This window comes from Colobus angolensis, unplaced genomic scaffold (assembly GCF_000951035.1).
Source record: "Colobus angolensis palliatus isolate OR3802 unplaced genomic scaffold, Cang.pa_1.0 Scaffold402, whole genome shotgun sequence".
Lineage (NCBI taxonomy): Eukaryota > Metazoa > Chordata > Mammalia > Primates > Cercopithecidae > Colobus > Colobus angolensis.
The window spans coordinates 508,985-535,015 of record NW_012117400.1 but is presented as its reverse complement, the minus strand read 5'-3'; the positions used below and the strand labels follow the sequence as shown (position 1 = coordinate 535,015).

The following is a 26,031-nucleotide window of genomic DNA, read 5'->3' as shown; positions in this document are numbered from 1 at the left end:
AGAATGGTTCCAGCCTTTGGGCGTGGTGCTGCACTGCTGGTCTTTGATGCCACAGTGACTGTCTCAGTCCCTGCTGCAGGCTGACCCACCCAACCCCAAACAGTTCCCCTTCGGGGTGCTTGGTAATGAGGCTGATGCCCCTGGCAGCTGGGGAGGCATCCTCTGTGTGCTCACACCCACCCTCGGCCTTGGCTCATGCTCAGGGGATGAGCTTTGTGCCGAGCCGGGCTGTATCTACCTGCCCTGCTCACAGGCCCGTCATGTTCATGTCCAGCCTCCCTCCTGCCTCCCCAGGCTGAGTGGTGCCCTCAGACGGAAACTCGGTATTTTCAGATAAACACCAGAGGCATGACTGATGTGGCCCTTGCCTTCTGGAGTGTGATGCAGCCGCGGTGAGACAGGTGAGCTGAAGGAAGGCAGAGGGTGGGTATGCCCGCAGGTGCCAGCTACAGGAGTGGGGTGGGAAGAACCCTTGTACCACCCCCACCAGGCAAAGCACCCAAAAAGTCATTTGCCAAAGGTATGGCAAATCCGCAAGTCCCCTTGGTTCTGGGGCCAGCCCCATGTGGACCCTGGCCTCCACCAGCCCCAGCCATGACTCCTACCACTCTGCTCTAAAGGACACTTTCCCACCCCTCTCCTTAGGCCTCTGCCAGGCTAGGCTCCAAGGCAGGTCACAGTTGCTGCAGTGGGTAAGACAGAGCCATGGCTCCTGGTGTCAAGCCCTGGCCCGTCTGCTTTCCCCACCCCCACATGGCACAGCACACCCCACATGACAGAGGCTTCCCAGAAGAGGTCGCATTCGACAGGGCCTTGCACACACACCCATGCCACAGGTGGAGACGTGGAGGCTTTTGTTACTCGGGGAGCTTCTGGTAGCAGAGTGCCTGGGTACTCTGAAGAAGGTTGGGCAGTAGAGGTGTGTGGGGGAAACAAAGGCAGGAGGCGGGGGCTTTGAGGGGGCAGGAATACAGGTGCACCAGGAGCACCAGGCCCCAGAAGCGGGATGTCACTCCCCTCGGACTCGCCTAGGTCTATGCTGCTCTGGCCGCCTTGCCTTGGGGCTTTCTGGGCCTCCTGGTACAAATTCAGCCCACAGGATCCCAGCTGTCCCACCAACCCAGCCACTAGGTGGTCAGTCTGGATCACAAGCTCTGCTTCTTCCCCTTGGGGGCATGGCTCACATGTAAGAGGAAGCCAGAAGAAGGGATCCACCTCTGCAGTACCCATGGTGTACTTGACTCAGCCCACCTACCCCCAACCCACCCGAGGCGGCTGCCGCTGGTGACCTGCCAGGCCTTTGCCCCATCCTATTCTCTAGTGTAGGAGGGGAGGGAGGGAGATCTGGCCCCAGACACAGGAACTCAGCAGCAGCTGCCGAAGGGATCCTTTGGCCCTTGCCCTGCAAGGCAGCTGCCAAGCAACCTGCTGGAACCTGGTCCGACTTGGTCCAAAGACCGCAGGCCACAGCAGGGGCCTCACTCTGGGGCCTTCCACACTTTCACCAGAGCTCAAGTTCCCCTCCAGGGGGCTCCCGTGAGCCTAGGGCAGGTCTCAGCCTTCCTGCTCAGGCCTCCTGTGAGGATGCCGGGACACAGTGAGACACCTAGTGGTTATTTCAAAAAAAGTCTTTTAATTGTTCAAAATAGCACAAAACGACATCGCACTATGGTAATATTGAGTCACAGGGGTTACTCTACAATAGTGAACGGTGTACTCTCCTCAGAAACAAATCAATAGGCGCGCGAGAGAAGGGATGGGGTAAAACAACAGGACCAGGTGAGTGGGCTCCAAGGTGACTAAACGTGACATTTTCCACAGCGAAATATACTATAATACAACAAACCAGAGGTCCTAGAGGACACAGGCTGCTGCATCTCCAGGCAGAGGTCAGTGGGGGCAGGGCTGGAAAGATTGGCTGCTCAGTTTAAATCCTTCTGACTTGCTGGCAAGCCTTGCTCCTCGACGGAAGTTCAGGGTCGGGGGCAGAAAACTCCACACAGATCCCCCAGCCATGGAGGCTGGCCTGGGTTCCAAGCTGCACAGCTGCTGCTGGCGGCCTGCTCCACTGCCCTAGCCTCCCTTGTGGGTGACACTACAGTTGCCCTCCTGGACTGCCTCCAAGAACGCCTGGTTCCCCTCCATTCTCCACTTCCATGACAATTTGGGGGAGGTGGAGCAGTGCCTGCGGAAAGCAGCAGCCCTGTGTGGGAGGCGGTGCCGGGGGTGCTTAGGGAGGGGGCGTGGGGAGAGCTGGGAACGCAGGACAAGGAGGCCCCAGCCCTCCCTCAAGCTCCCCCGGCCTCGGCACTATAGATGCAGAGTGATCGCCCATGAGGAATGAGCTGTCCTTCCTTTGTTCCAGCGGCCTGAGGACAGGCAAAAGGGCAGAGGGCAGGGGCCAGCAACAGGAAGTTGGGCTGGGTGGCAAACAGCACGCCCCACGTAGCAGATTTCACACCTCTCCTGCCCTGGCTGGCCCCAGCTTTTCCTCCAGAAAGATCCCTGCCAAGAAAAAAATAAAAAAACAAAAACAAAACAAAAAACAAAAAAACAAACAAAAAAAGATTACACATTCTGTACACAGCTAACAACAAGAAAAAAGGGACAAAACCCCACACGCTAAAATTACAATGAAAGTGTGAACTTCACCAATTTCAACCTAAAAAACACAACAAATGCAGCAGTTGGCAGTGCGGCCTGCAGGGAGGTCTGCACAGGCGCTGCCTAGGCCGCCGCGGGGCTCCTTGCCCCTTTTTTCTTTTTCCTTCTTTGCTTTTTTAAAATGGGAAAGAAGAGGGGGAGGGTAGAAGAGGTGGGAGCACAAAGGCCTCTGAGAAAATGTGTAAGCTTCCTGTGGGGTCACTGAGCAGGGCGGGCCGGGGGAGTCTGAGGAAGGGAAGTTAGGTGACTGGAAACACAGGGGAAGAAAAGAAAACAGAACCAGACACCCAGGCCAGGGTGCTGGGAAAGCCACTCTGGGGAAGGCCAAGAGGGGGGCCTTTCCTCACTCCATGCCCGCCCCTGACCTGGCCCTCAGGAACGCACAGCCTGGGAGGGCGGAGCTGGCTGTCCTCAGCTCCGCCTTCCCTCCCCGCAAAGGTCTCTCCCCAGGGTGGGCAGCAGCAGGGAGGAAAGGAAGCGCACTCCTCTCTCTGCTTTCCCATCTGCCTCTGCTTCCTCCCAACAGCAATGGTAAAATGTGCTTTCTTTAGATTATTTTAAAAACAGAGAGAAAGAGAAAGGGGAGAGGAGTGAACAGCGGCTCGCGAGGGTGAAGTGCGAATGCCAGGACGGGGCGGGAGGGATGGGCCCTGGTGGGTGTTCCTGAAGCAGGGGGTTCTGGAGAAGAATCCAGGGGCTGGTCAGCTTCCTCTCACTGACCATCGGCCTTAGATTTCTTTGGAGCAGATTTCCTTGGAAGGCAAAAAAAGGAAAGAGAAAGTTAGTGTGGGTCCCGCACCACTGGAGGCCCTGCCAGTGCAGGGCCTGGTATGGGGCCATTATGGGCCCCCAGTCATTTGACGAGAGGCTGAGCCCAGCTACTTCCACCCCCCAGGCTCGAAGGTTCCTGAAAGGGGCTTCCTGCTTACATTTCTGGAGAGGACATGGGCCGCTTGTTGGCCGGCTTGGTGCCAGAGCTGTCTTTACTGGTTTCTGGAAGGAAAGAGAGAGATGGGTGAGCAGCACTGTAACAGAACAAGAGCAAGGAACACATGCGCCCTGCCCGCCCGCAGAGCCTCTTGGTGCCACATGGCATGACCAGCAGCTGGCAAGGGTGGGGCACCTGCCCTGTGGGTGGTCACCTTTTACGCCACACCTTGGGACCAGAACACACCATCACTCACTCCCCTCTGGACGTAGGTTAGAAACCCACTCAGCTCAGCTCAGCTTCCACCTCTCACTGTCCTCCCATGTCCCAGAGCCCAGGGGAGCTGGAGTAGGAGCATGACCTGACAGGCTGGCCTCCACCCTTCACCAGCTGCACTCCAGGGACGTGGGACATGCTGTTTTCAGGCCTGGAAACCTACACTTTCATACCAGCTCTCTCACTGCTTGTCCCCTCAAACATCCTGAGGCAGTGTCCCCTGCACCTCCAGGCTGGGAGCTGGGTCCCCTGCTCCACTCGATGGCCGCCCCCATGGGGGGCTGTGTGCACACCAAAGGAAGCAGGGAGACACCGCACATGGGAAGAAATCTCAGGTGGTGACAGTTCCTCCTGCTGCACCCAGCTTCCTGTGCCTTCCCTAGAAGCTGCCTGAGGAGTCCCACAAAGGACACTCACCCTGCAGCCACCTCACTTGTGTGGCCGGGCCATAGCCCTTCTCATTGCGGGCGGCGATGCGGAAGATGATGGCGGGCTTGGTGGTGTAGTCGATATGGGCGTTGGAGAGGCTGGAGGACTGCACCAGGCAGGAGGGGCTGGGCCCACAGTACACCCGCATGAAGGCCAGCTGGGCCGGGGTGGAGCTCTTGAGCTCGCCCCCAGCCTGTGAGCTCTGGATGGCCAGGTACACCGAGTACTCGATGATCTTGCCGGAGGTCACAGAGGGTGGCTCCCAGGTGAGGTGAGCACCGTCCGGACTCTAGAACCCAGGGGGTCAGGTCAACAACAGAACAGGCTAGAAGCTTCCATAACTGACTGATCATGGTTCCCATAAGCCATTTTCTAACACAGTAGAGATATTCCATGTCGTAGTTCAAGGGGCTTCAAAGAGATCTTCCCCCAAGTGGAAGGACTAAGACAAACTGGGACTCAAAACCTAGCCCTCCTATCCCTCCCCGGCCACCTCATGTGCAGGAACCAACCAGGGACAGACGGCCACCTGATGGCAAGACTCACTTTGCTGATTTTAATGGCACAAGGGGCCCCTGGGAAACCAGGCAGACACGTCTTAAAGGCTGAGATTTCGCTGAAGGGCCCCCGGCCACAGGCATTGATTCCGGCAACACGAAACTTATAGGCTGTGCCTGGCTGCAGCTCCTGCTTCTTCAGCTGGTTATAGTCGGGGACGGTGCCCGAATCATCCTGGGAAGAGAGGAGTGGCATGAACTCCACTGTGGAGAAGGCAGCTCTGAGCCACCCCAGGAACGTTGCAGGTCCATGGTGATTACGGGCCAGAGGGAAAAGAGGTCAGCGGTGGCTGGCCCCTCACAGCAAGGAGGGATGTGGCAAGGCTGACTGTGGCCAGGTACTGGAGGGAAGGAACCAAAGCTCTCCTTTTCTGCTGCTTCAGGGGGGATGGTCTCTGCCCACCTTCCTCAGGCTTCCTGGCTACTCAGCTTGGCCCAAAGATGGAAGAGTTTCCTGTAAGCCCCGCTCAGGGCGGTGGAGTCAAGACTCACCCACTTGAGGACATCAGCACCTGGGGACACTTACGTCTGATGGGACAGCATCATCTGGTGGCAGGAAATAGTGTGTCACCATTACATTGGTGCCCTTAATGACCCCTACATCAAACCACTGGTTCTCCTTCTTCATGGGGGCTTTGCTGGGTGGGGGTGGCAGGTCTGGCTTCTGGAAGACAGAATCAGTGCGACGAGAGCAGGCCTTCAGTACCCAGAGGAAGTGCTGCCCCCCAGGCCCTGGCCTCAGGAGCCCCAACACACCCGACTCACCACACCCAGGGTCTCGATGCCATTGGCCACTTCAGTCAGGGTAGCTGCAGCCTGCAGCTTGGCTGGGCTGGCCACCACAACCGGCTGGGGGGCCACAAATGTGTTGGATGGGGCTAGGCCTGGGAAGAAAGAAGGTGTCAGCAGGAAAGACTCTGGAGACCTGGCTCCCAAGTGGGACCGAGCCTCCCATCCTGCCCTCACCTCCCTGGGTGCCCCTACCACCCCAGCACCAATGTGCCCTCAGTCGCTTACTCTCAGTGGCCGTTGAGGGCAGCAGCGCCACAGTGCTGGGGACTGTGCCGGCGAGCTCATTGAGGCAGTTGCTCTCAATGGCCGGGTCGTTGAGACTGTCGGCAGGGGCCAGGGCCTCAGTGGGGAGGTGGTGATGCTGCTGCTGGGCCTGGGCCTCCTGCAGCTGCTGCTGCTGCACCAGGGCAGCCAGCTCCTGCTGTGTCAGCACAATGGGGATGGTGGTGGCCTGGCCCTCCTGACCCTCGGCTGACAGGTGCCCCAGCTCTGCCTGCGTCACGGTTGCTGCTGCCTCGGAGGTGTCCATAGGCTCGCCAGTGCCTGCTCCAGGGTGGAGAGAAACACTACTCACTAGGAAGGCTGGCTGCAAGCGGGCAGCCCGGGCGGAGGCCCCCAGAGCCTGTCCCAGAGACCCTGTTCACCTCCCACTGTGCTCCACTGTAGGCTAAGCCCTGGCTGAGGGGCCCTGTCTGTTTCCCGGGCGCTAACCCCGGCTAGCCTGTCTTACATGGCAGTCCCTACTACCTGGTCTGCCTGGGGTCCCGTACCTGTCCTGCCCATCACATCTGGCTCATGCCACCCTCGAGGGAAATGGGCTCCTCTTCCCGGGATGTCTCCATAGCCTACTGCTCCCCCAAGGTGGCACCAGTGCTCACCCATGACGGCCTGCTGCGCGGCCTGGAGCACCGCCTGGATGGCCAGGGCCTGGGCTTCCTCCGTGGCTGCGGCCTGGGCGGCTGCTTCTGCAGCGGCAGTCACTGCCAGCTCCTCAGGGGTGAGCCCCGTTACCATGAGGGTGGTGGTGCCAGCTTGGGCCTCGGCCATTAGCTCTTGGGGAAGTGATAACTGGTCTACTTCGGACTGCGCAGGTGGGGTTGGCTGGACCACCACGGTGGCCACCACCGCAGAGCTGGCAGACTCCTGGCCCGAGGATGGCTCCCCTGTGCTGCTCAGATCCACGGCGGCTGGGAGCTCAGGGGTCTGGGAGGCTGACAGGACCTCAGTGGACTCCCCCATCAGGGCTGTGGAAGCCGACTGTAGAAGCTGCCGTGGCGGCAGCTGCTGGCGAGGCCCTGGTGACACCTGGAGTTCCTCTGGGGGCTGCAGGATGTCAACAGCAGAGAAGGGCATGTCAGAAGTTTCTGTGTTGGCTATGGTCACTGTTATTTTGGCCGGGATGGGGACTTCAGTAGTCAGAGCCCTTGGGGCAGTCTCAGTCATTGATGAAATCTTCTAGAAAGGGAGAGAAGCCCCTGTCAGAGGGGAGGAGAGGGGCCAGAGCCAGGCAGCAGGGCTGAGAAGCAAGCCAGCCTTCACCTTTCCTTGTGGGCCTAAGTTTTCATTCTTGATGGGCCAGCTCGAGCCCATGTTATATAGGGAGGGAACAGTGGTTCTCTGAGCAGCATGAGGACAAAGGCCCTTGAGATCCCCAGTCAGGTTTAACCTGTCCTCAGTCGTCCTGGCCTGGACAAATAGGCACTCAGATCCCCACGTCTTATACAGACTGCGGTGAAGTGACACGCGATGGGAACCAGTCACAGAAATAAAAGCGCTCCAGGGATGTGGGGGACGGTGAGGCTCCTGCCTCCTGCCACAGCAGGCACCGAGGCTGCCCTTTTATGGTCCGGAAAAGGGACCAGGAGCGGCCCCATGCCTGGTACAAGAGCGACATCTGGTGTCTAAGTGTGGAACTGCACGGGCGTAGGCGAGGAAGGCGGGGAGGAAAACGGCCCCCTGGGCTCTTACCGGCACGGAGGGGCCCGGGACCGGCGTGGACTGCGTCACAGTGGTCACAGCCCGCGTCAGTGTGGAGGACACAGTTGTTGTGATGGCACTGGAGCTGGTGATGTTCACGCCGTCGCCCTGGGTGCTCTCCACCTCTCCCTGATCGCTGGCAGCGGGTGGGGGGTCTGTGGGGGGCGACAGGCAGGTGGCTGCTCAGCAGAAACCCCCCGGGCCTGCACTTGGCTTGACCACCACAGACTTCCTCTGCCACCAAGGGGAGGGCCAGAGAGTGCAGGACGGGCTCCTGGAGACCTCCGTCTGCTTCAGGTATAGCCAGGATGCCCCAGCCCACCCCACTGGTAAATTGGGCACCAAGGAGCCTGACTGGTAGACTCTGGATGGATCCCCGCCACCGCTGTCTTGGCCTCTCGGCCTGGGGGGCTGGGACACCATAAAAGCCAAGCTACCTGCCTTCACTCACCTTGGTTTGAGCTCATGTTGGAAGTGACAGTGGTGGCCGTGTGAGTGGTGCCCGTCTCGTGGGTCTCACAGGGGGGGTTGGAGCACACCCTCTGCGTTGGGAAAGGAGCCAGCAGCGCGGTGCCAGCCTGGGGGGTGACGTTGGGTGCCGCCGCCACCTCTAGACCAGACTCCAGGGTCCTGTGGGAAGAAGTGGCGTCGGGAAGCAGGGCGCCCACGCTGACTGACATGGTGGTGCCGGTGGAAGTGGTCTGGTGTGTCTCACAGGGGTGACCAGCAGGGGGCTGTTGCCCACCCTCGGGCTGGCCCGTGCCCCCGTTTGAAGTGGCGGTGGTGGCTGTGTGGGTGGTGCCCGTCTCGTGGGTTTCGCATGGTGGGTTGGAGCACACCCTCTGGGCGCTGCCTGCATTCGAGGTAGTGGCGGTGTTGGTGGTGCCTGTCTCGTGGGTCTCACATGGTGGGTTGGAGCAGACTTGGGTCACGGTAGCCGAGGGGCACAGCAGTGCCTCCAGGGCCGTCACAGTCACCGTGGTGCTAGGTGAGCCACCCTGGAGGCTCTCGCATGCAGGTGCCGTGCGGGGCTCCCCAGCACCCATGCTGGAACGGGCCATGGCAGCGGTGTTGGCCACATGGCTGTGGCGCCCCGTGGGCAGGTCCTTGCTGCCTGGGCTGCTCAGCCTGACTTTGCTACTCAGAGGGGCCAACTGCACAAAAGCAGGGCCACGGCCCCCAGGTTCCCGTGCCACGCTTGGCCCAAGGAGTGGGCCGGCCGAGCACGGGGCCCCGGTGGCCATCACAGTCATGGTGGTGCTGGTCGTGCTGGTCTGGCGGGTTTGGCACTGGGGCTTAGAGCCCTGAGCTGCCTCCAGCGCCCCAGTGGCCACACTGATCCGGATCACGGCAGGGGTGCCGGCTGCACAGGCCCGACGGGCATCTCGCTGGTGGTTGGCACCGACACTTGACATGGCTGTAGTGGCAGTGTTGGTGGTGCCCGTCTCATGGGTCTCGCAGGGTGGGTTTGAGCAGCCATGCTGCCCGGCCATGTTGGAGGTGGCGGTGGTGGCGGTGCTGGTGGTGCCCGTCTCGTGGGTCTCACAGGGTGGGTTTGAGCAGACTCGAACCACACTACCATTCTGCTGCCCCACAGTCGAGGTCACAAGAGAAGCAGCTGCCTCCTGTCTGTCACAGACGAACTGCACTTGGGTGGGCTGGGGGTGTCCCCCAAGGTTAGCCACAACAGTGGTGGTGGCTGTGTTGGTGGTGCCAGTCTCGTGGGTCTCACAGGGTGGGTTGGAGCACACCAAGGTGACAGTACCAGGCTGCACATCACCCTGGCCTGAGTCGGCGATGGTGACTGTGGCAGTGGGCTGTTCTGTAGTCGGGGAGGCCAGAATGGACACAGGGAGGTCGTGCACAGGCTGAGCCTCCACCCCACTGGGTGCCGTGATCAGAGTTACCTGGGTGGGCTGGGACACGGGCTGGGGAGACATACAAGGAAGAGAGTTAGTGCCACAGCTGGCTGTCTGCCTGTCCCTCCCACTGTCCTGTACTGTCACCGCACAGGCTGGGACCACTGACCACTTCTCAATGGCCCTGGCAAACGTAAGACCCACTTGCCCCTGCCCCCAAGACACTGACTTGCTCAGACGCCAAGGAAGAGGCACCACTTTGCCTCAAAGGCAGCTAGGATGAGGAAGAGGCTGTGGGGACAGGGCAAGGGGAAGGCAGGAGCCTGGCTGGAGTCAAGTCCTTTGTCAGAGAATGGAAATCTCCCTCAGTGCTCAAAGGCCAACAACATGTTTCACCGTTTTCCTTAATACATATGAAGAGAACACCGCACACACGTGCAGACGAGCTGTGGTGTCCTCTAGAACACAGCGAGAGGAAGAACTCGGTGTTCAAACAACAGGCATGGCCAAAACATGACGGCCAAACCACGGACTATGACACAGGGACCATGTGACACCAGGAAAAATACCCCAGGTGAGGAAAGGCCCGTCATGGCTGTGCCCGGCAGCAGTGCGACACCAGGAAGGAAAGGCCTGTGGCTGGACGGTGTGAGCCTCATGTGCTTCCGCTTGTGTGGGGTCCCTCGCCCACACGTGCCCTCAGGCCCTGCCCTACCTGCATGGTGATGGTTGGGGTCGTGAGCCCGCCTGCCGCTGTCAGCGTGGTCTGTGCGGCAGACACAGTGATGGCAGTGGGGTTGATCACCTGGCTTGAGAGGGTGGCGATGGTACCCAAGGTGGTGATGGGCGTGGCCAGGGAAGCACTGGTGCTGTGGCCCCCCGCCCCGGCAAGGCTGGTGGAGACTGTGCCTGTCACTGTGCCTAGGGTCGTGACACCTAAAGGAAAGGAGGCAGAGTTGGGCCAAGGCTGCTGCTGTCTCCTTCCCAGCGGCTCCTCCCACACAGGCTGGGGCACTCTGGAGCTGCTTGCACAGACGGCTCGGGAGAGAGCAGCTGCTGTGCCCCCCAGCTGTGCCACAGGGATTGGAGGCCAGCCTGCTTCATCATAATCTAGGGGCAGCAGGGGCCCTGGCCTGTGGGTACACACCTGTGGTGCCTTTCACAACCAATGTGGTGACAGCTGGCTTGACAGCGGAGACGGTGACGGGTGTGACTAGGCGAACACCCCCCATGGGCACAGTGCGGAGAATGGTGCCTGGCTGTCCCGGGGCCCCCTTAAGCACCACCTGGAACACCAGAGGAAAGTGCCAACAACGTCACCACCAGGCTGGTGGATGCCGCCAACGCTGCCCCTCCCAGGCCCGTCGGGAGGACCTGCGTGGCATGCTGGGGTGGACTACACTAGGACGAGACGGCTGGGGGTGCCTCACCTGCGTCACTCCCTGCTGCCCATGACCAGTGGCAATTTTGGGGACAGCAGTGATGATTTTGGCAGGTGCTCCAGTTCCTGAAGTCATCACCTTGGTGGTGATGATGGTGATGGGGGACTTGATGCCAGGACTGCTGGTCACACCTGGATGGGAGAGTGGGGGCCCAGGGAAGACAGGTTCTGTGAGGGCTGCCCCTGCTGCCCCTAGATTATAATGACGACCCACAAGTCACAGTCATAGCCCGGCCCATCTCCCCACCAACCTTAGACACCAAAGGCGGCAAGGAGAAGGTAGAAAAGGGTAAACTAAACGGAAACACAGCATGCCTCATAACCCAGACTCCATTTCCCCTCCAGCGAGGACTTGCAGACATCCGTATGTCGGGGGAGGCCCCTACCTGTGGCGCCCGCCTGGGTAATGATGGCCGACATGGGGATGGTTTTGATGATGGTGGTCGTGCCGGGCTTGGTGGTACTGGGGGAGACGCTACTGATGCCCAGGATGGTGGGCTTGGTCCCCGCCCCACTGGCCTGCGTGGTAGTGATGATGGTGGTGGGCTTGCCATCTGCTGAGGTCACCAGCTTCAGGATTGTTCCCGCTGGCAGAGGCCCTTTGGTCTGAAAGGGGGAAGCAGGTGCATGAGCCGGCATCACTGCCAGAATGGGAAGTGTGGTCTGGCTACTCTCCACTGGCAGCCTTGGTGGGTCAGGGAATGTTCTGGAGGCTGTGGGCGAGGGGACTGAGCGGCAGAACTTTCTGAGCCATGTGTGCTCATGGGATCTTCCATGGGCAGGGACGCGAGTTCTTCCTGTGGCCTGGCACCCAGGCCCCCACTCTTGCGTATGTGTAGAGACTGAGAGCTCACCTGGATGATCTGAGTCACAGGACCCGTGGACGCCTGGCCTGTGACTGCTGAAGTCTGAACTGGTTTGGTCTGGACCACCGACATCACTTTGCCCAGATTGGAAATCTAAAAAGGAAGGGATGGAGCAGGGAGTGATCTGGAAACCAAACAAGGGCATGGCCTGGCTGAGACTCTCCTGGAGCTGGCCCAGGGCAGCCAGTCGCCACTGGCAGTGGCTGTAGCCTGGCAGCACCCATCACTCACCAGAGCGCTGCCTCCTGGGACAGAGATGGGGCTCTTCACCAGGGTGATGGTCTTGGTGACCCCACCCACGACTGTGGTCACCACCTGGGCTTGCTGGGCCACTGTCACGGTGCCTGACTTGTGCACTGTGATGATAGGGCGCGTAGACGTGTTGGTGGCGGAGGAAACCGATGTCCCCACCTGGGCAGCTGCAGTCTTCAGCATGCGAGTGGCAGGGTTGCTCACCTGGAGGAGGCAGAGACGAGTGATGGGCCAGGCAGAGAGAGATGGGGAAACCACCTGAGAGGTCCACAGCGGGCCCACAGCTCCTGCCTCAACACTCACCTTCCTCCTCCTCCGGGTCCCAAGCCCAAGAACAGCTTGGTTCCCCCTTCCTTTAACAGGCAAGGGAGGAGGCTGAGCCCGCAGGTCTCGCCTGAGGTGGTGATGCCCTTAATGGAGACAGCTTATTCTGCAGCCCATGGTCCAACGGCTAGCTCTAAAGAGCCCGGAGGGAATGACTATGCTTGTTTGATCACAGCGATAAGCCCCGGAAGACACTCACCATGACTGGCGAGGAGGCCACCTTCACAGTGGCTGGGAGGGTGGTAGTGCCAGGCGTCACAGCCATGGTCTTCACGATGGTGGTGCCCGCTGGGACACTCAGCACTGTGGGTGCCGAGGAAGGGGGGATCTTCTGGGTGGCAGCAGCCGCAGCGGCCAGTGCGGCCATCCCACTCATCTGTGGGCTACTGCCAATCACCTGCAGCGGGCACAGGCATGTGAGGCCAGGTCACAGGTGCCACCTACCTCCCTGCTTGGTGGACCTCAACGGAACCTGCCCAGGGGTTCAGCCCTGCTCTGGGGAGCCTCATCCCGCCAGCATGGCTCAGCTTTCTCTACTGCCAGACCCTGCTCTCCTGGGCCCAGACACAGAGAGCTTCCACCATCGACCGTGCACGGCAACCCCCGCGGCAAGAGGCGGCTGGGAGCTCTGGATCCTTTCTAAAGACCAGAGTCAGGTCCAGTTCATTCTCATTGGCCTGTGGCAAGCCCAGCTGGCTAGATCCTCCTCTCAGGCTGCAGGGCAAGAAAGTCCACGTGGCAAATGCCCTTAGGCCTTCTAAGCATTCACTTATTAATTCCCACCACGACCTCACAGGAGCGCTGTCCCGTCTGCACGTCCCAGGAGAGAAAGGCGTGAGGTGCGTGGTGCCAGAGCCTGAGAGGGATGTGAACCCCTCAGTACACTTGCACCTTAGTCCACTGGATCAGCAGGAAGTCCCACCCGCCCCAGTGACCACTCCTCACCGTCCCCTGGGCACTCTGCGTTGGCACAACCATCCGCACTCCGGCGGGCAGGGAAGTCACGGTGACAGGGGCTTTCCCGGCCTGGCTGGTAGGTCGCATGGTGACCAATGGAGTTCCTGTTGTAGCCTGAGGACCGGTCACTTTGAGAACAGCAGGGACACCTGATGAGAGAAGGGGCCAGCTGTCAGCCATCACCTTCTGCATGACGTCCCTAGTCCCTAGCCCCTTTGCCGAGGCTCAGCAGGCAGCCCTGAGCCACTTCTGTTGGCCTGCTTGTGTGGGAGTCTGGCTCTTCCCTGTGCCCTGAGGGTGATCATCTCCACAGGCGGGGCCAGTCTTTAGCATCCCCCCACAACCCTTGGAGACGAGCCCAAAGCTCCCGGCTGCTGGCCTGCTGTCTAGGCTGCTGCCTCGCAGCCCCTACTTGGCCACTGCCTCTCCCTGGAGGCCAGCCCCCTACTTTCAAATGTCCCTGGTCCCCTGGCTCACCTTGAGTCCTGGCTGCAGTGGGCACAGAAATGGAGCTGCCAGGCACCGTCGGCAAGACCTGGATGGTGGTGGTGGTCGGGGGCGCGGGGGCAGCCTGGGGCAGGAGCGTGATGCCTACTTGGGTCAGCGGCTGCACAGCAGGTGCGGCTGCTGCTGGGGCAGGGCTCTTGGGAGGGTTGGCAGGCACAGATGGGACTGGATTGGGTGTAGGGGAGGTGGCAGTAGCGGCCGTGGCAGGAATGTCATATTTCTGGAGCTGGAGAAGGTAGCTGTCGGCTGTTGCCACTGCCCCCCAGCTCACCTCCAGGGAGTTGGTGTTGGCGCGTACCAGCTGTACTCGGGCTGGGGGTGGTGGCTTTTCTGTGGGAGAACGCAGTTGGTGAGAAGGGGTGGGAGGCTGCGGGAGGAGGGGGGTCGCCTGGGCTGGGCCTACCTGTCTCTAGGTACCAGAGGTCCTTGCAGCAGACCTGGTTGTTCCAGGCCTTGCGGTAGCCGTCACGCCCACTCCAAATGTACAAGCGAGTGTTGATGGCGACTGCGCAGTGGCCAGCCCGAGCGCGGGGGATGTTGTCCTCCAGTGTATCCATCAGGATGGTCTCCCAGGCCATGGTATCTGGGGGAGGGCAGACAGGGGAGGTCAGCGGGGAGGATGAAGGAAACCCGCCACCCCTGATTACCCTTGGTTCTTTTGTTGTCAAGGATGGGAATTAAAATCGAGAAGTTATTGGATTATTACATTAAAACAACAAAACAAAGAAACCCTTTGTGGCAAAAAGCAACACAAAAAATAAAATTACAAACCACCAATGGCCAAGAAAACCATGAGAAACACAGTCAGAGGTTTACCTCCTTGCCCATTAAGGAACACTACAACTCACAGAAAGAGACAGCAATGGGTAAGGCGGTTTAGGGAAAACGTGATAGAAAAATCTTAAGAAAAAACACACACCCCCACGCAGAAGAAATCTAAACTTCAGCCACTGGTGCCAGGGATTTTGATTTTTGGGCCTGCAGCAGCTGGGGCTCAAGGTGACCCAGAGGGGAGCTTCGGCCACCCATCAGGCTTGGCAAAGAGTGGCCTGACCATTCCGTGAGGGCACCACCAGAGGTGCCTATGTGGGCACAGCCTCTGTGCAGGGCAGTTCAGATGCATCGGACAGCAACCGTACTTCTAGGTTTTCATCCCTAGGATATACACTTGCACACGGGTGGAGATGGTGCAAGGATACTCACGGAGCGGCGCCTGTACAAGTTACAGCAGCACAACCACAACTCGAAGGAGGCTGCTGCGGGGCAGAGATGTGGAGTGATCTCCAAGATACGGCGGATGAGAAAGGCCAGGTGCGGCCCTGCGTGCGCCAGGCTGCCATTGTTTGTTTCTAAAGGGACCTATAGCTAATGCTTGGATATGAAGAGCCCCTGCAGGGTGGACAGGAAACCACCGACATGGCTGCCTCTGAGAAGCAGAACCAGGAGGAAGGAGGAAGGCCCTGCGCTGTAGAGGCTTTTGCACTTTTGGATGTTAGGCCATTTGGATGGAGAGCTCATTCAAAAAACTCAGAGGCAGAACATTGCTTCAGAGAGCTCTGCCCAATGGATCCTTCCAGTGGATTCGAAAGGGAGCCGCGGGCTCAGCTTGCTCCCCGCACACCCCACACAGCTCTTAGGCTGGGAAGGGCCGGCCTCCTGCAGCCTCCCACAGGCCACTTGGAGCCCGAGGAGGCCATACCCAGGTTGAGACAAGCCAGCGTGTTGGTACACTTCCACTCCTTCTCGTGTGTGGCCACTTTGACGTCATCCATGACGAGAGGCACCCAGCCACCAAACACGTACATTCTGGGAGTGAGGAGGGAAGAGTGGGAAAGGATTGTAGAGTTGGTGCCAAGCTAGAGGCCACCTCTGCTACCCCAGTTCTAGAGCTTGGTCCTCTGGCTCTCCCCAGGAGAGTCCCCAAGGATGCATGAAGCCTCCTGACGTGGCCCTCTCCTGCCTGGTGGCTCAGCCCTCAGGAGAACTGTGTCACCTCTACCACACAAAAGTGCCATTCGGCTCATTTAAAGCTCACCTTCCTGTCCACAGTTCCTAGGTTCCCTTTAGGACCTGGGCATTCACAAAGACACCCAGGTGCTTGCACAGAGGACCTATAACACTCTGCACCCGATGGGGTGGAGCCTCACAGGCCCAGGGAGGGTCTCAGACTCAGCTTGTGTGTGGCCCTCTCCCCCCTGAATCTGTCTTTCCTTGGTCCCCCAGGGTCGTAATGGAAAAATAGGGCTGCTGAATGCCAGCCCAGCCAGAAAGAGGCATCCTCAAGCCTTAGGGTCTGACAGGACAAAACTGAGTGAGAGCCCTTCGGGGGAGGGGCCACGCCAGTCTAGAGAGGAGAGACGCAGGCGAGCAGCCACTCACTTATTTCCGATGGTGGTTGCCGAGTGGAGACTGCGAGGAAGAGGCGCCACCCCGCTGAGACTGGGCTTATTCCACGTCAATGTGTCTGCAGAGAGACGGAGGAGAAAGGATTACACAAGCTAGACTGCACACAGGCCATTCCCTGGATTCAAGCTAGCTCAGGAAGGTAGGATCTGTCTCAGTGAGAGAATTCCATCCCTGGCTTCCCTACAGCCCATGGCAGGCCCTCTGATTGTTGTCATGGTAGCTAGATTCCCGTGTTACCCAGGCGGTTTTGACCAGCCTAGCAATTGCGCTCCTTCAGCACATCCTGAGCACCTGCCTTGAGCCAGCACTGCACTCTGTGCTGGGGGAGGAGTGGTGAGCGCACCCTGAACTCTCCATGAAATATGTTCATTGCCATAACCACCTTAGGCTACAGACATTTTGGCAAACACTGTTGGAAATTTCTCTCACAGGAAACTGTTTCTATGGAGTGCCGACTCTGATCTATAGGACAACGTCGGCATCTCCTCTCTCCCAGCGGAAGAGGCCTCCGGAGATCCACAGTTAGCAATCTTCCCCAACCACTCCTAATACCACTACCTGGTGACCTGCCCAAGCAGTCCCCGAAGGCCTCACGGTTTACCGCCATCCAATGGTACCACAGCAGTCAGACCAGGATGCAGCACTCCACACACAGTCTGACCACTGACGAGTCAAGGGGGACTAACGCTACCAAGATCCAGATAATTCCATTCTGGAAAGCCTTACTGTCTTATTCTCTTATAGGCCCACAGACCAATTCAGCCCACTGAGCCAGCACAGGGCAGAGATAACAACCCCAAACCTAGGGACAATGCAGGGTTCCCCACCCTGGCCCACCATGACAAGAGGAAAGCACAAAGCGGTACGCTCCAGCTCCCTACCTCACCACACAACAGCACCACCCATGGGGCCAGCCAAGAGGCAGACCCACTTTGTCCCACAGCTGCTGGGGTGCTACCACCCTGCTCACCAATATCTAGGGTCCACAGGTCCCCTAGCCTGCAGCCACTCATCCCGCCGTAGATCACCAGCTTGGACTTCTTGTTGTCTTTTTCGGTGTAGACCACGGCAGTATGTGACTCCCGGGGTGGTGGCAGGACCCCATAAGTGATGGGGATATCCCAGGCTACCACTCCGGAGCCTGGCCGTAATTCCAGGATATATAAGTCATTCAGGTACCTGACGAGGAAACATCAGTTATGGCAAGTCTCAACTCCTCACGCCAGAGGCTTCGCTGGATGGCTATCAGTGAGTGGCGGCCTCCCCCGAACACCAAGGGGCTAGGGCCATGGGAGGTCTGAAGTTCTGCTCCGGCTCTTGAGGCAGGGGTTGTCAGAAGCTCCCTAGCATGAATCCAGTTGGAACAGGGGACAGGGTGGATGAGGCTGCACAGCAGCCCCGAGTCCAGACCCAACAGCAGGCGCCCACCATGCACACAAAGCTGGGCATTATACGAGGGCTGCACAGAGCAAGAGGGGGCGCCGGCTTGGGACTACCTCCAGACAAAGAGTCCTTGGCCACGGGCCTTAGAAAATACCCATCAAAGGAAACTTGTAGGCAGCGGAGGCCGACAAGGAACGCGAGCAGCTCTAAGCCGAGTCTGAGAGCTGGGCCAGCCCAAAGCAAAGTGGCTTCCACCTCCGGCTTGGCCCTTCTCCCACGAGGCCTGCTCAGGGTCAGTAGTGATTTTGGAGCCTGAAAGCTCCTGAGAGGGCATCTGGTGCTGCTCTCCCATTTACAACCCACCACAAGAAAGGGACCCAGCTGCGGGGCTCTGCTGTGCACATTCTTTAGGACACCACGGAGCCCTGTGCATGTGAGAGCACACCCATCCGGGGGGTTCCACAGAGAAAAGGACCAAGCCTCACCTCGGAATGTTGTTCTTTGGGTCCTCGCTATCATTGGCCAGACCCCCAAACAGGTAGCATTTGTTGCCCACAAGGGAGAAGCTGTGCCCGAGTCGAGGACATGGTGGGGGCCCGTTTTTGGGCGTCTTTGCTTTGAGTCTCTTCCACTCCCACCGGCTCGCCTGCAAAATCAAGACCTGGAGACTGAACCGTGGGATGAGAAGGCCACCACCGGGGGCCCAGGGCAACTTGTGGTGGAGGAGGAAATGGCTGGGGGTGAGTTCGGTGGCTTGCTGGAGCAAGAAGGTCCTGGGTCTTGGGCCCTGCCTTCTCCTGAGGTGGGCCAAGTTCAGAGCGGCCTTGGCAGACTCTTAAGCATCCCTTCCACCTCCCACTTGCCTCAACCCTGAAGCTACTACCATCAGGTCACGTGAGGCCAAGGAGACAAAGTGAGAACCTGGAGTTGCTTTACCTGGAGCTCATAGAGGTCATTGCTGTATTTTCCATACTCCACCATCCCGCCAAACACCAGGAGGCGAGTCCCGTCACACACGAAGCCATAGGCTGCACACCCAGGGGGAATGTCCCCCCTCACGGCTGGGATGAACCACTGGTTGGTTGCTGGGGAACAGAAGGAGGCAGAAGTCAGAACACCCAGCAGCCCCATTCCTCTCATTCCCCAAATCTGCCAGCCGTCAAGCTTGGTGAGAGGGGCTGAGCCAGCACCATTCCTGCAGGCACTCTAGCAACTCCAGCTGCGCTACCTGGGCCATCTTCCAAACCCCTCGACTTCAGGCCACTGCAAAAGAGCCTGTGACCACCCTGCTTCTAGCCAAGGTCATCTTAATGAGTGGGAAGTTACTGTGCAAGATCCCTCGTCAGCTACTGGGAATCTAGCCCCTGCCTTCCTTCCCTAGCACTCAGTGATCCGACATGAACTTCTCCCCAAAATACCCTATTGGTGGGCCTGTGCTCCTCCTCCCTGGAGCCCACATTTTTGTCCCTTCATCACAGGATCAGGAGAGCCAGAGCCCAGAGCAGCACTTTCAAGTGGCCAAAAACAGCGACCGCTGCAGGCTGCGAAGAGCCACGGGGATGAGACCCAGCCTCTGCTCTGACCTCCTGGACCTCCTCTGGTCTCCTAGGTGATGGTCCACCAGCATCCCTCCCTGCCCCTGCTGCCACACCTATGCTACTCCAGAACATTCTTGCAAGCCAGAGGTGGCAGTCTCAGCAGAGCCGTGACAGGAGCTTCTCAAAAGCTCGTGGTAGGGTTAGGAGACCACCAAGAAAGAGGGGAATCAGACCCTGGGCACTGCTTTGCTTCCGCAGGATGTCGCGGCCAGCCTTCAGCTGGGACCAGGCCCTTCCCTCATGTCCTCGAACTTGACCCCCCTCACACCTGGCAGGCCAGGGCTTCCCCGAAATCCTATGAGGGGTCCCTCAGAGGATTTGCCACACTCTTTCCAGAAACCCCAAACTGGGGGCCAGGTGCAACCCCGACTCCGTGCCTCTGAGCTGGCCTGGGTGAGATCTCAGCGAGCAGATGGCAGAAGGAGCTGAGGCCTCCTCCACGTGACTCGATGCAAGATGGGTCTCCCAGGACATGACAGGGCATGGGGGGGATTCCTGTGGGGTGGGAACTGGGAAGGCTTCCACACAGGGATGCTGTGATATTGTGATATAACACAGACTATTCAGTTTGGTGGCCAAAAGTGTTGTGAGACCATAGAAGAGAAAAAACAAAGTGTTTTTTTTCCCGTATTCAGGTGTGCACTCGGGGCCAGGCGGCTGGCCATGGTTGGGAATGCACGCCCCACTGTACTCTGGTCCCACCCAGTCTCACGCTGTCACCCCCAGGGCTCGGTGCAGAACTGTGTGCAAGGCTAGCCCTCATCCAAAGCACAACTCCCAGCCTGGGTAGCACAGGGAGACCCCGTCTCTACAAATAATTTTAAAACATTGGCTGAGTGTGGTGGCATACACTTGTGGTCCTAGCTACTCAAGAGGCTGAGGCGGGAGGACTGCCTGAGCCTCAGAGTTCGAGGCTGCAGTGAGCTGAGACGGCATCCCAGCCTGGGCAACAGAGCAAGATCTAACCTCAAAAACAAAAACAAAACCAGAAAAACCCCCACAGCACAACTGTACCACCACCACTCCTCCCGAGGCAAGAGCATCCCCACCCCGCTCTTCAGCACCCACTCTAATGGTAGGCTTCGAGCAGGCTGACAGTCTCTGCAGCCATCCAGCTGAGTCACTGGGCCTCGGACATGCCAAGCACTAGAGCTCCCCTGCCATTTCCCTAAAGCAGAGGGGCAACACCTGTCCCACCCGCATGTGCAAGCTTGGATCCTGGCCCTCTGCCTCTTTTTCATTCCCAGTGCAAAAACCACCCCAGAAAAGCAAGAGCTGCCAAGGCCAACAGCCTTGCGCACTGGAGAGCCATCTTGACCAATCCCTGGAGGGAGCTCCATGCAAGCTACCAGGGTAAATGCATAACGAGACCCAAGGCTGCCTGGGTCAACTGCTCTCGGTAAGTAAAGGGGCAGAGCCCAGGAGGGCAAGCGACACCTGAGGTCACAGTGTAAAACAGAGACAGAGACAAGAGCCCTGTCATTGACTTGAAGTGACCAACCTGTGCCTGCCCAACGGTCCCATGTCCAAGCAGCCACCCTCACTCCCCTAAGCACCCACCCTCGTGGTCAAAGCTCACAGCTATGGGGCCGTGGGTCAGGGTTTGGGACAAAGCTAAATGGCACATGGGGTCAGCTGGCAGCTTTCCTATCACACGCTGATCAGTGAGCCAGGAGGCCAGGCCAGAAGCGCCCTGTGATATCTTCGGGGCTCCTGCTCACCGGATCCTTCTACAGGACCCAAGAGGTGCCAATCTCATTCTAGAACACTCCATGAAGGGCAGCGGCCCTCCCCACCCCCATCAAGAGAGGTCTGTCAGGGAGCACAGCTCCTGGTGTGAAGACAAGCCTGCGGCTCCTCATCTCACCCACGAGTCCGGGTTCTACCCCCTGAAAGCACACGAGCAAGCTCTCCTCCCTTCTCCCAGCTTTTCAATGTGACAGCTGCTCTCAGTCACCTCTGAATCATCTGGGGGGTGTCATGTAACCCAATCCTTGGGCCCCTCATCCTGGAAATGCTGGCTCTCAACTGGGAGGGGAAGATGGGGAAAGGACCCTGCTCTAGATGAACACCACTCCAGCTCTCCTCTCCTAAGCAAGGCCGTGCCCTGGCCTCTCCGTGTTTCATCAGCTCCCCCATTCACTTCATGCTCTGCCAGCTCCATCCCTTGTTCACTTCATGTTCTGCCAGATCCACCCCTTGTTGCCACTGTCCCATCACCACCTAGAGACTGGTGCCCATGCAGTGAGGTGGCCGGTCAAATTCAACGAGCTGCCTTCCTCTCTGTTACACCTGTCACATTAGAGCATTTCCTGTGTGGCACATGACGTGCTGAGAGGCACAGAAGACACCGCTCTTGTGCTCATGCTCCCAATGGGGTAGGAAGGCTGCGTGCCCCCCTCCCACGATGAGACAAACACCCTAGAAGAGCTCTGACCCAAGCCCGGCCCTTGGGAGCACACAGCAGAGTAACTGCTGGAGAGGGCAGGGCAGGAGTGGAAAGGGCTTCTCAGAAGAGGTGACATTTCAGCTGGGCCTTGAAGGGTGAACAGGATTTCCCGACAAATGAAACTAGTAGGGCCAATCAGGAAGTGACTGCAAGAGTCTAGTAAGAGGAGAGGAGAGTTTGGTGTGGAAGGGGACAGATCTGATGCCTGCCCGACGCAATGACCAATTAGATATAGGGACAGAGAAGAAGGGAGGCGTTTCAAAGGTGATGGGCCCCAAGAGACAGGTGGCAGAACGGCCTCTATGAAGGTGTGCACTCCCGCCCAACTCTGCCACCAGCTGGGGGGGCGACCCTGGACCTGTCACTTCCCCTCTTGGACCCCAATTTCCTCATCTGCAGAAACAAGGAAGTAGTTCCACTAGATGTTTTCCAAGGCTCCCTCCAGCTCCAAGAGCCTATGGACATTACAGAGCCACCGTGGTCAAAGCTCTCGCTTCCCCCTCTACCCCCCAATACCTGGCAGCACTCTGAATCCTTTGGCTTGCCACGTGGAACTGAAATTCCCTAAGGACAAGGACAGTAACTACCCTAAGACCTCTCAAAGCATGCACCCCCTGAAGCTTTCTTATCCTAGCCGGGGACCCCTTCCAGATCAGCTCTCTCCAAAGGTGGAAGGCTTTTTGAGGACTGATCCCGCAGAAGTGCAAGGGGCACAGGCATGAGAATATGCCCTGACCTCATCCCAAACACAACAAAAGGAGACAAGACAAAGGTGATGAGGCCGGGCTGGCGGGAGGGGGCAACTCCCACCGATTCTGCTGATTCCTGTTGGCAGAAACCTCGGTGAGGAAGAGGGCGTCGGGTCTGCCAGCTGCTCTCTCGAGAAGTCTGAGGAATTGCCGATGACAGTTTCCAAACTGCTACCCTGGAGGATCCCAGAGCTTCATTTTAAGCAGCCTTTTGGAAGGCAGGCTACCCTCTAATGCACAACCTGTCTTTGCAGACTGGTAATGAATTCATGCCAAAGTGGTCAATTCATTTTAATAAACAAATGAATATGCAGAGGCCCCAGGAAGCCAAGGCAGCAGTGGCGGTGGACTTTGGAGCCGATTGTAATTAGGCCCCTGCCCTACTTTCTAAAATTGCGTTTCCCTGCCAGGGAGCCTGCTCCAGGCCTTATGAGAAGAAAGTCGGTCCAAAGAGTGGAGAAGGTGCTGCTCATGGTGACGGTGCCTCTATAAACAGCCCCACCACTGGAGAAGCCTTAGCTTACTGAGCTAATTCCTGCTACTGCAGCTGCCTGGGCTGGCACGGGGCACCACCAACCACCAAGCGCCCCCGCCCAGGGGGTGCTGAGAAAGGCCCTGCTCCCTGGAGGCAACAGGTGCTGAGAGACCTGGAACAAAAAAGGGCCACCCGCAACCCCCCAGCCTTTCAAAGTCAATGTGGTAGGTGGTGATAATCTCCGAGATGTGGAGAAACCAGTACTTTCTGCCTTGGGGGGGTGGGGAAGGAAGCAGCACCCAAGAGCCCAGCTCCAGCCTTCCCAACTCCCTCAACCAACTTTCTCCCTCCAGGCAGCTCCAACTTCCCATCCCCAGAGCCTAGAGGCGCTGGAGCTCAGTCAAAAGACAGTAGCCTCTCACCGCCCAGGACACAAAGCCCACCCAGCAAGGGTTTGTCTGCGGGGCCACCACCGAGGCCAGGAGATCACCAGAGCCCCCAGGAGAGAACAGCCGCGGAGCAAGGGGTTAGTGCTGGGAGGCATACCTGCCACTGAGGACTAGGGCTTCCCAAGCCCCCCTCACCCGCCTGCAGGGGGCTTTTCCGTTACCCACCCTCTTCCAGGTCTTGCCTGGGACAGAACTCATCCTGACTCTGCCTTCTGGGCAAGGCCAGGGTCCTGTGGGCCAACGGGCAGTCAGTAGGCAACTTGGCAGCTGACCCTTGTGCTAGGGGCACAAAACGGACCAAGAGGCCACCAAGAAAAAGGATGCCACAAAGCTGTCATGGCCAGCAGTAGGCTTTCTGCCCTAGAGACTAGGCAAGGCTACTAGGCAGGGGCAACAACAAACAGACCCCACAAAGGCCATGGTGCATCAGCCATACCTGAAGAAAGAGGTTCCTTCCCCTCCCAACTAACAAGGGCTTGGGTTTTGCAGGGAGGCAGAAGAGCGGGTGGGGTAATCCCCTGGATCCGCAGAAGCGGAGAGACACAGGACTACGCAGGCCGCTGGGGGGTAACCGGAATTCAGCTTGTAAACCAGAAGTCACCACATTAGGAGAAGGGGCGACTTGGAAAGAAATGCTGCAGAAGTCAATGTCGAAAGGGAGACGCGGCCCTGCCGCCGGCCCGTCCTAGGGGGTCCCCAAGGCTCCAGCATGACCCGGGTCGGCGGATGTTAAACTCTGCGCCCTAAGAGCGCTTCCCTTCCCTCCCTTTTTCAAGACACAGAGAACGAATTTGTAATCTAGAAGTGGTCATTTCTCCAGAATGGGCACTCGAGATGAGGGAGAGCTGAGCAGGCGCAGGAGAAGGGAGGGAGGGAGCAGAGCTCTGCTTGCGCCAAGGCGACACATCCGCCCGCCCCAGCCCCAGCCCGCTGGGTAACGGTGTGGGTCTGAAGTCACCACCGCTGGCGACAGCCCCTCTCCCTCACCAGTCGGACTAGGGGCTTTCTTTTAACTAACGAAAACCAATCCACAAACACAGGAGAGACAGGGGAACGGGGAGAAGATCAGAGGAAAGCACTGAAGCCCGGCACAGCAAAGGGGAGGGGCAAGCCGATCAGTGGGGAGGGAGGCGGAGGAGGGAGGGAGGGGGAGGAGACGAGGAGGGGGGAGAGGGACGGGGAAGGGAGGAGGGGGGAGAGAGCGAGGGAAGGGTAGAGGGTGAGGGAGGGAGGAGAGGGAGGGAGAGAGGGAGGGAGGGAGGAAAGAGGAGGGAGAGGGAGGAGATGGAGGGAGGGAAAGAGCCGAGAACCCAGCGGGCTTTGCACTCACCCGTGTTGTACACGTGCAGTTCGTCCACTATTCCCTCGTTGCCGCCGCCAAACACCACGATGAGCTCCTTGATGGCCACGGCCCGGTGGCCGTGGCGGGGCCGCGGCACCGGACCCGACCAGCCCACCACTCGCTTCCAGCGGGGCTGCAGGAGTACCGCTGGCGAGTTGGCGGGCGACACGGCCAAAGCCATAGTTCCGGGAAAGGGTGCAGTGGGGAGAACTCAACAAGCGGAAAGGAGCCCCTCAATTCCTTTCACACACCCCCTTTCGTCTAAGGCAGCTCTCACGGAGAAGCGGTTCCTCACACAGCGGTAGACGACTCCATGGAGGCCGCCATCTTAACTGCCCTCCTTCCCTTTGGCTCTTCCCTTTCTTCTCGCTCACCCCGTCTCCTCAAGAGCCGCCCGAAACTGTCGAGCGCCTAGGCTCAAGAAGCTGGAGGCCGCCGAGTCCCGTCGCCCCGACTACTTGCCCGGGCGCTCCCGCTTACAAGCTCGGGCGGGAGGCCCTGGGAGCCGCCATCTTGAGCCGCCTCTCTCTCCTCCCTTCCTCAGTCGTAGCCCTCCCCCGCCGGAAATGGCGGAGCCCCGGCCCGGTTCCCACACCCCCAAGTCCCCAGCACTGGCCGGCTTCCGGGGCGGGTGGAAAGGAGCCACAAGCGCCGCGGTCGTCGCAGCCCCGCCGGCGCTCACACCACAATTGTGGGAGCCGCCATCTTGAGACCGTCCCGCTTCCCCGCCCAGCGCCTTAGTGCAGCCGCCGCTCCCGAAACAGCCTCGACACACCTAACGAATGGAGGCGGGCCGGAGGCCGGTGGAACCAGCTCGAGCTCCTGAGGGCCGTTTGGGGGCTCGCGCCGTACGGCTTGTGAAGTCTCGCGCCTCTCCCCTTAGTCCGCCTCTGCTGCTCAGGCTGCGCCTGCCGCCGTGGGAGCCGCCATCTTGAGACTAGCTCCCCGTTCCCCCCTATTCTCTTTCTCCTGGGTCAGTTCTTCCACTGCAAACCAAACTCAAGGCAGTGTCCGATCCTCACTTCCCGCCTTATGACTCCTTCCCACAGGAGCCGCTTCAAAGAGCTAGAGTTAGGCCCCGACGCGGCAACTGTACGGCAGAAGGAGCGGTAACGGCAGGGCGCTCATGCCTCCTCCCTGGGAGCCGCCATCTTGTGTGAAGAAGTAACAACTAAACATGGCGGCAGCGGAGCCGGCGGTCGGGCGAGGGGGCGGAGTCGGGTGACGTCACCTCTTCTCCCCACTCGCCCTCGCACCGCTTAGCCCCTAGGCCCAAGCCTCTTAAAGGACCCCTGCGCTGCCTCGCGGCGGGGGTGGGGGTCGGCTCGAGCCGCGCTCAGGTCAGGTGCAG

General features: G+C 59.1%; 1 protein-coding gene across 3 annotated transcripts; it reads right to left on the bottom strand.

The window, feature by feature from the left end:
- Window positions 1-1,612: 1,612 nt before the first annotated feature.
- On the bottom strand, window positions 1,613-25,847 carry HCFC1 (host cell factor C1). Of its 3 annotated transcripts, none has more exons than XM_011955885.1 (26): window positions 24,669-25,847; window positions 18,555-18,703; window positions 18,104-18,264; window positions 17,206-17,414; window positions 16,209-16,293; window positions 15,529-15,635; window positions 14,233-14,412; window positions 13,800-14,159; window positions 13,311-13,471; window positions 12,565-12,762; window positions 12,021-12,245; window positions 11,778-11,882; window positions 11,310-11,529; window positions 10,913-11,055; window positions 10,630-10,768; window positions 10,198-10,418; window positions 8,075-9,551; window positions 7,615-7,778; window positions 6,525-7,101; window positions 5,872-6,192; window positions 5,620-5,738; window positions 5,381-5,518; window positions 4,844-5,029; window positions 4,286-4,586; window positions 3,594-3,657; window positions 1,613-3,416 (listed from the first exon to the last, which is right to left on the bottom strand). In XM_011955885.1, exons 1-26 carry the CDS (start codon window positions 24,859-24,861, stop codon window positions 3,377-3,379), a joined length of 6,243 nt encoding a protein of 2,080 aa, XP_011811275.1. In that variant the 5' UTR covers window positions 24,862-25,847; the 3' UTR covers window positions 1,613-3,376. The 3 variants fall into 3 exon arrangements, with proteins under 3 accessions (XP_011811275.1, XP_011811276.1, XP_011811278.1); XM_011955886.1 differs by having other exon boundaries at window positions 5,872-6,189; XM_011955888.1 differs by having other exon boundaries at window positions 5,872-6,189; window positions 6,525-6,969.
- Between the last annotated feature and the right edge of the window lie 184 nt (window positions 25,848-26,031).

What these genes read in the sequence shown, in the direction of transcription:
- HCFC1 (XM_011955885.1), bottom strand. Translation starts at nt 24,861, where the DNA reads ATGGCTTTGGCCGTGTCGCCCGCCAACTCGCCAGCGGTACTCCTGCAG. An exon ending in ACTGCACGTGTACAACACGG is followed by an intron (nt 18,704 to 24,668) that starts GTGAGTGCAAAG and finishes TCTGTTCCCCAG; the next exon opens with CAACCAACCAGTGGTTCATC. An exon ending in ATGACCTCTATGAGCTCCAG is followed by an intron (nt 18,265 to 18,554) that starts GTAAAGCAACTC and finishes TTGATTTTGCAG; the next exon opens with GCGAGCCGGTGGGAGTGGAA.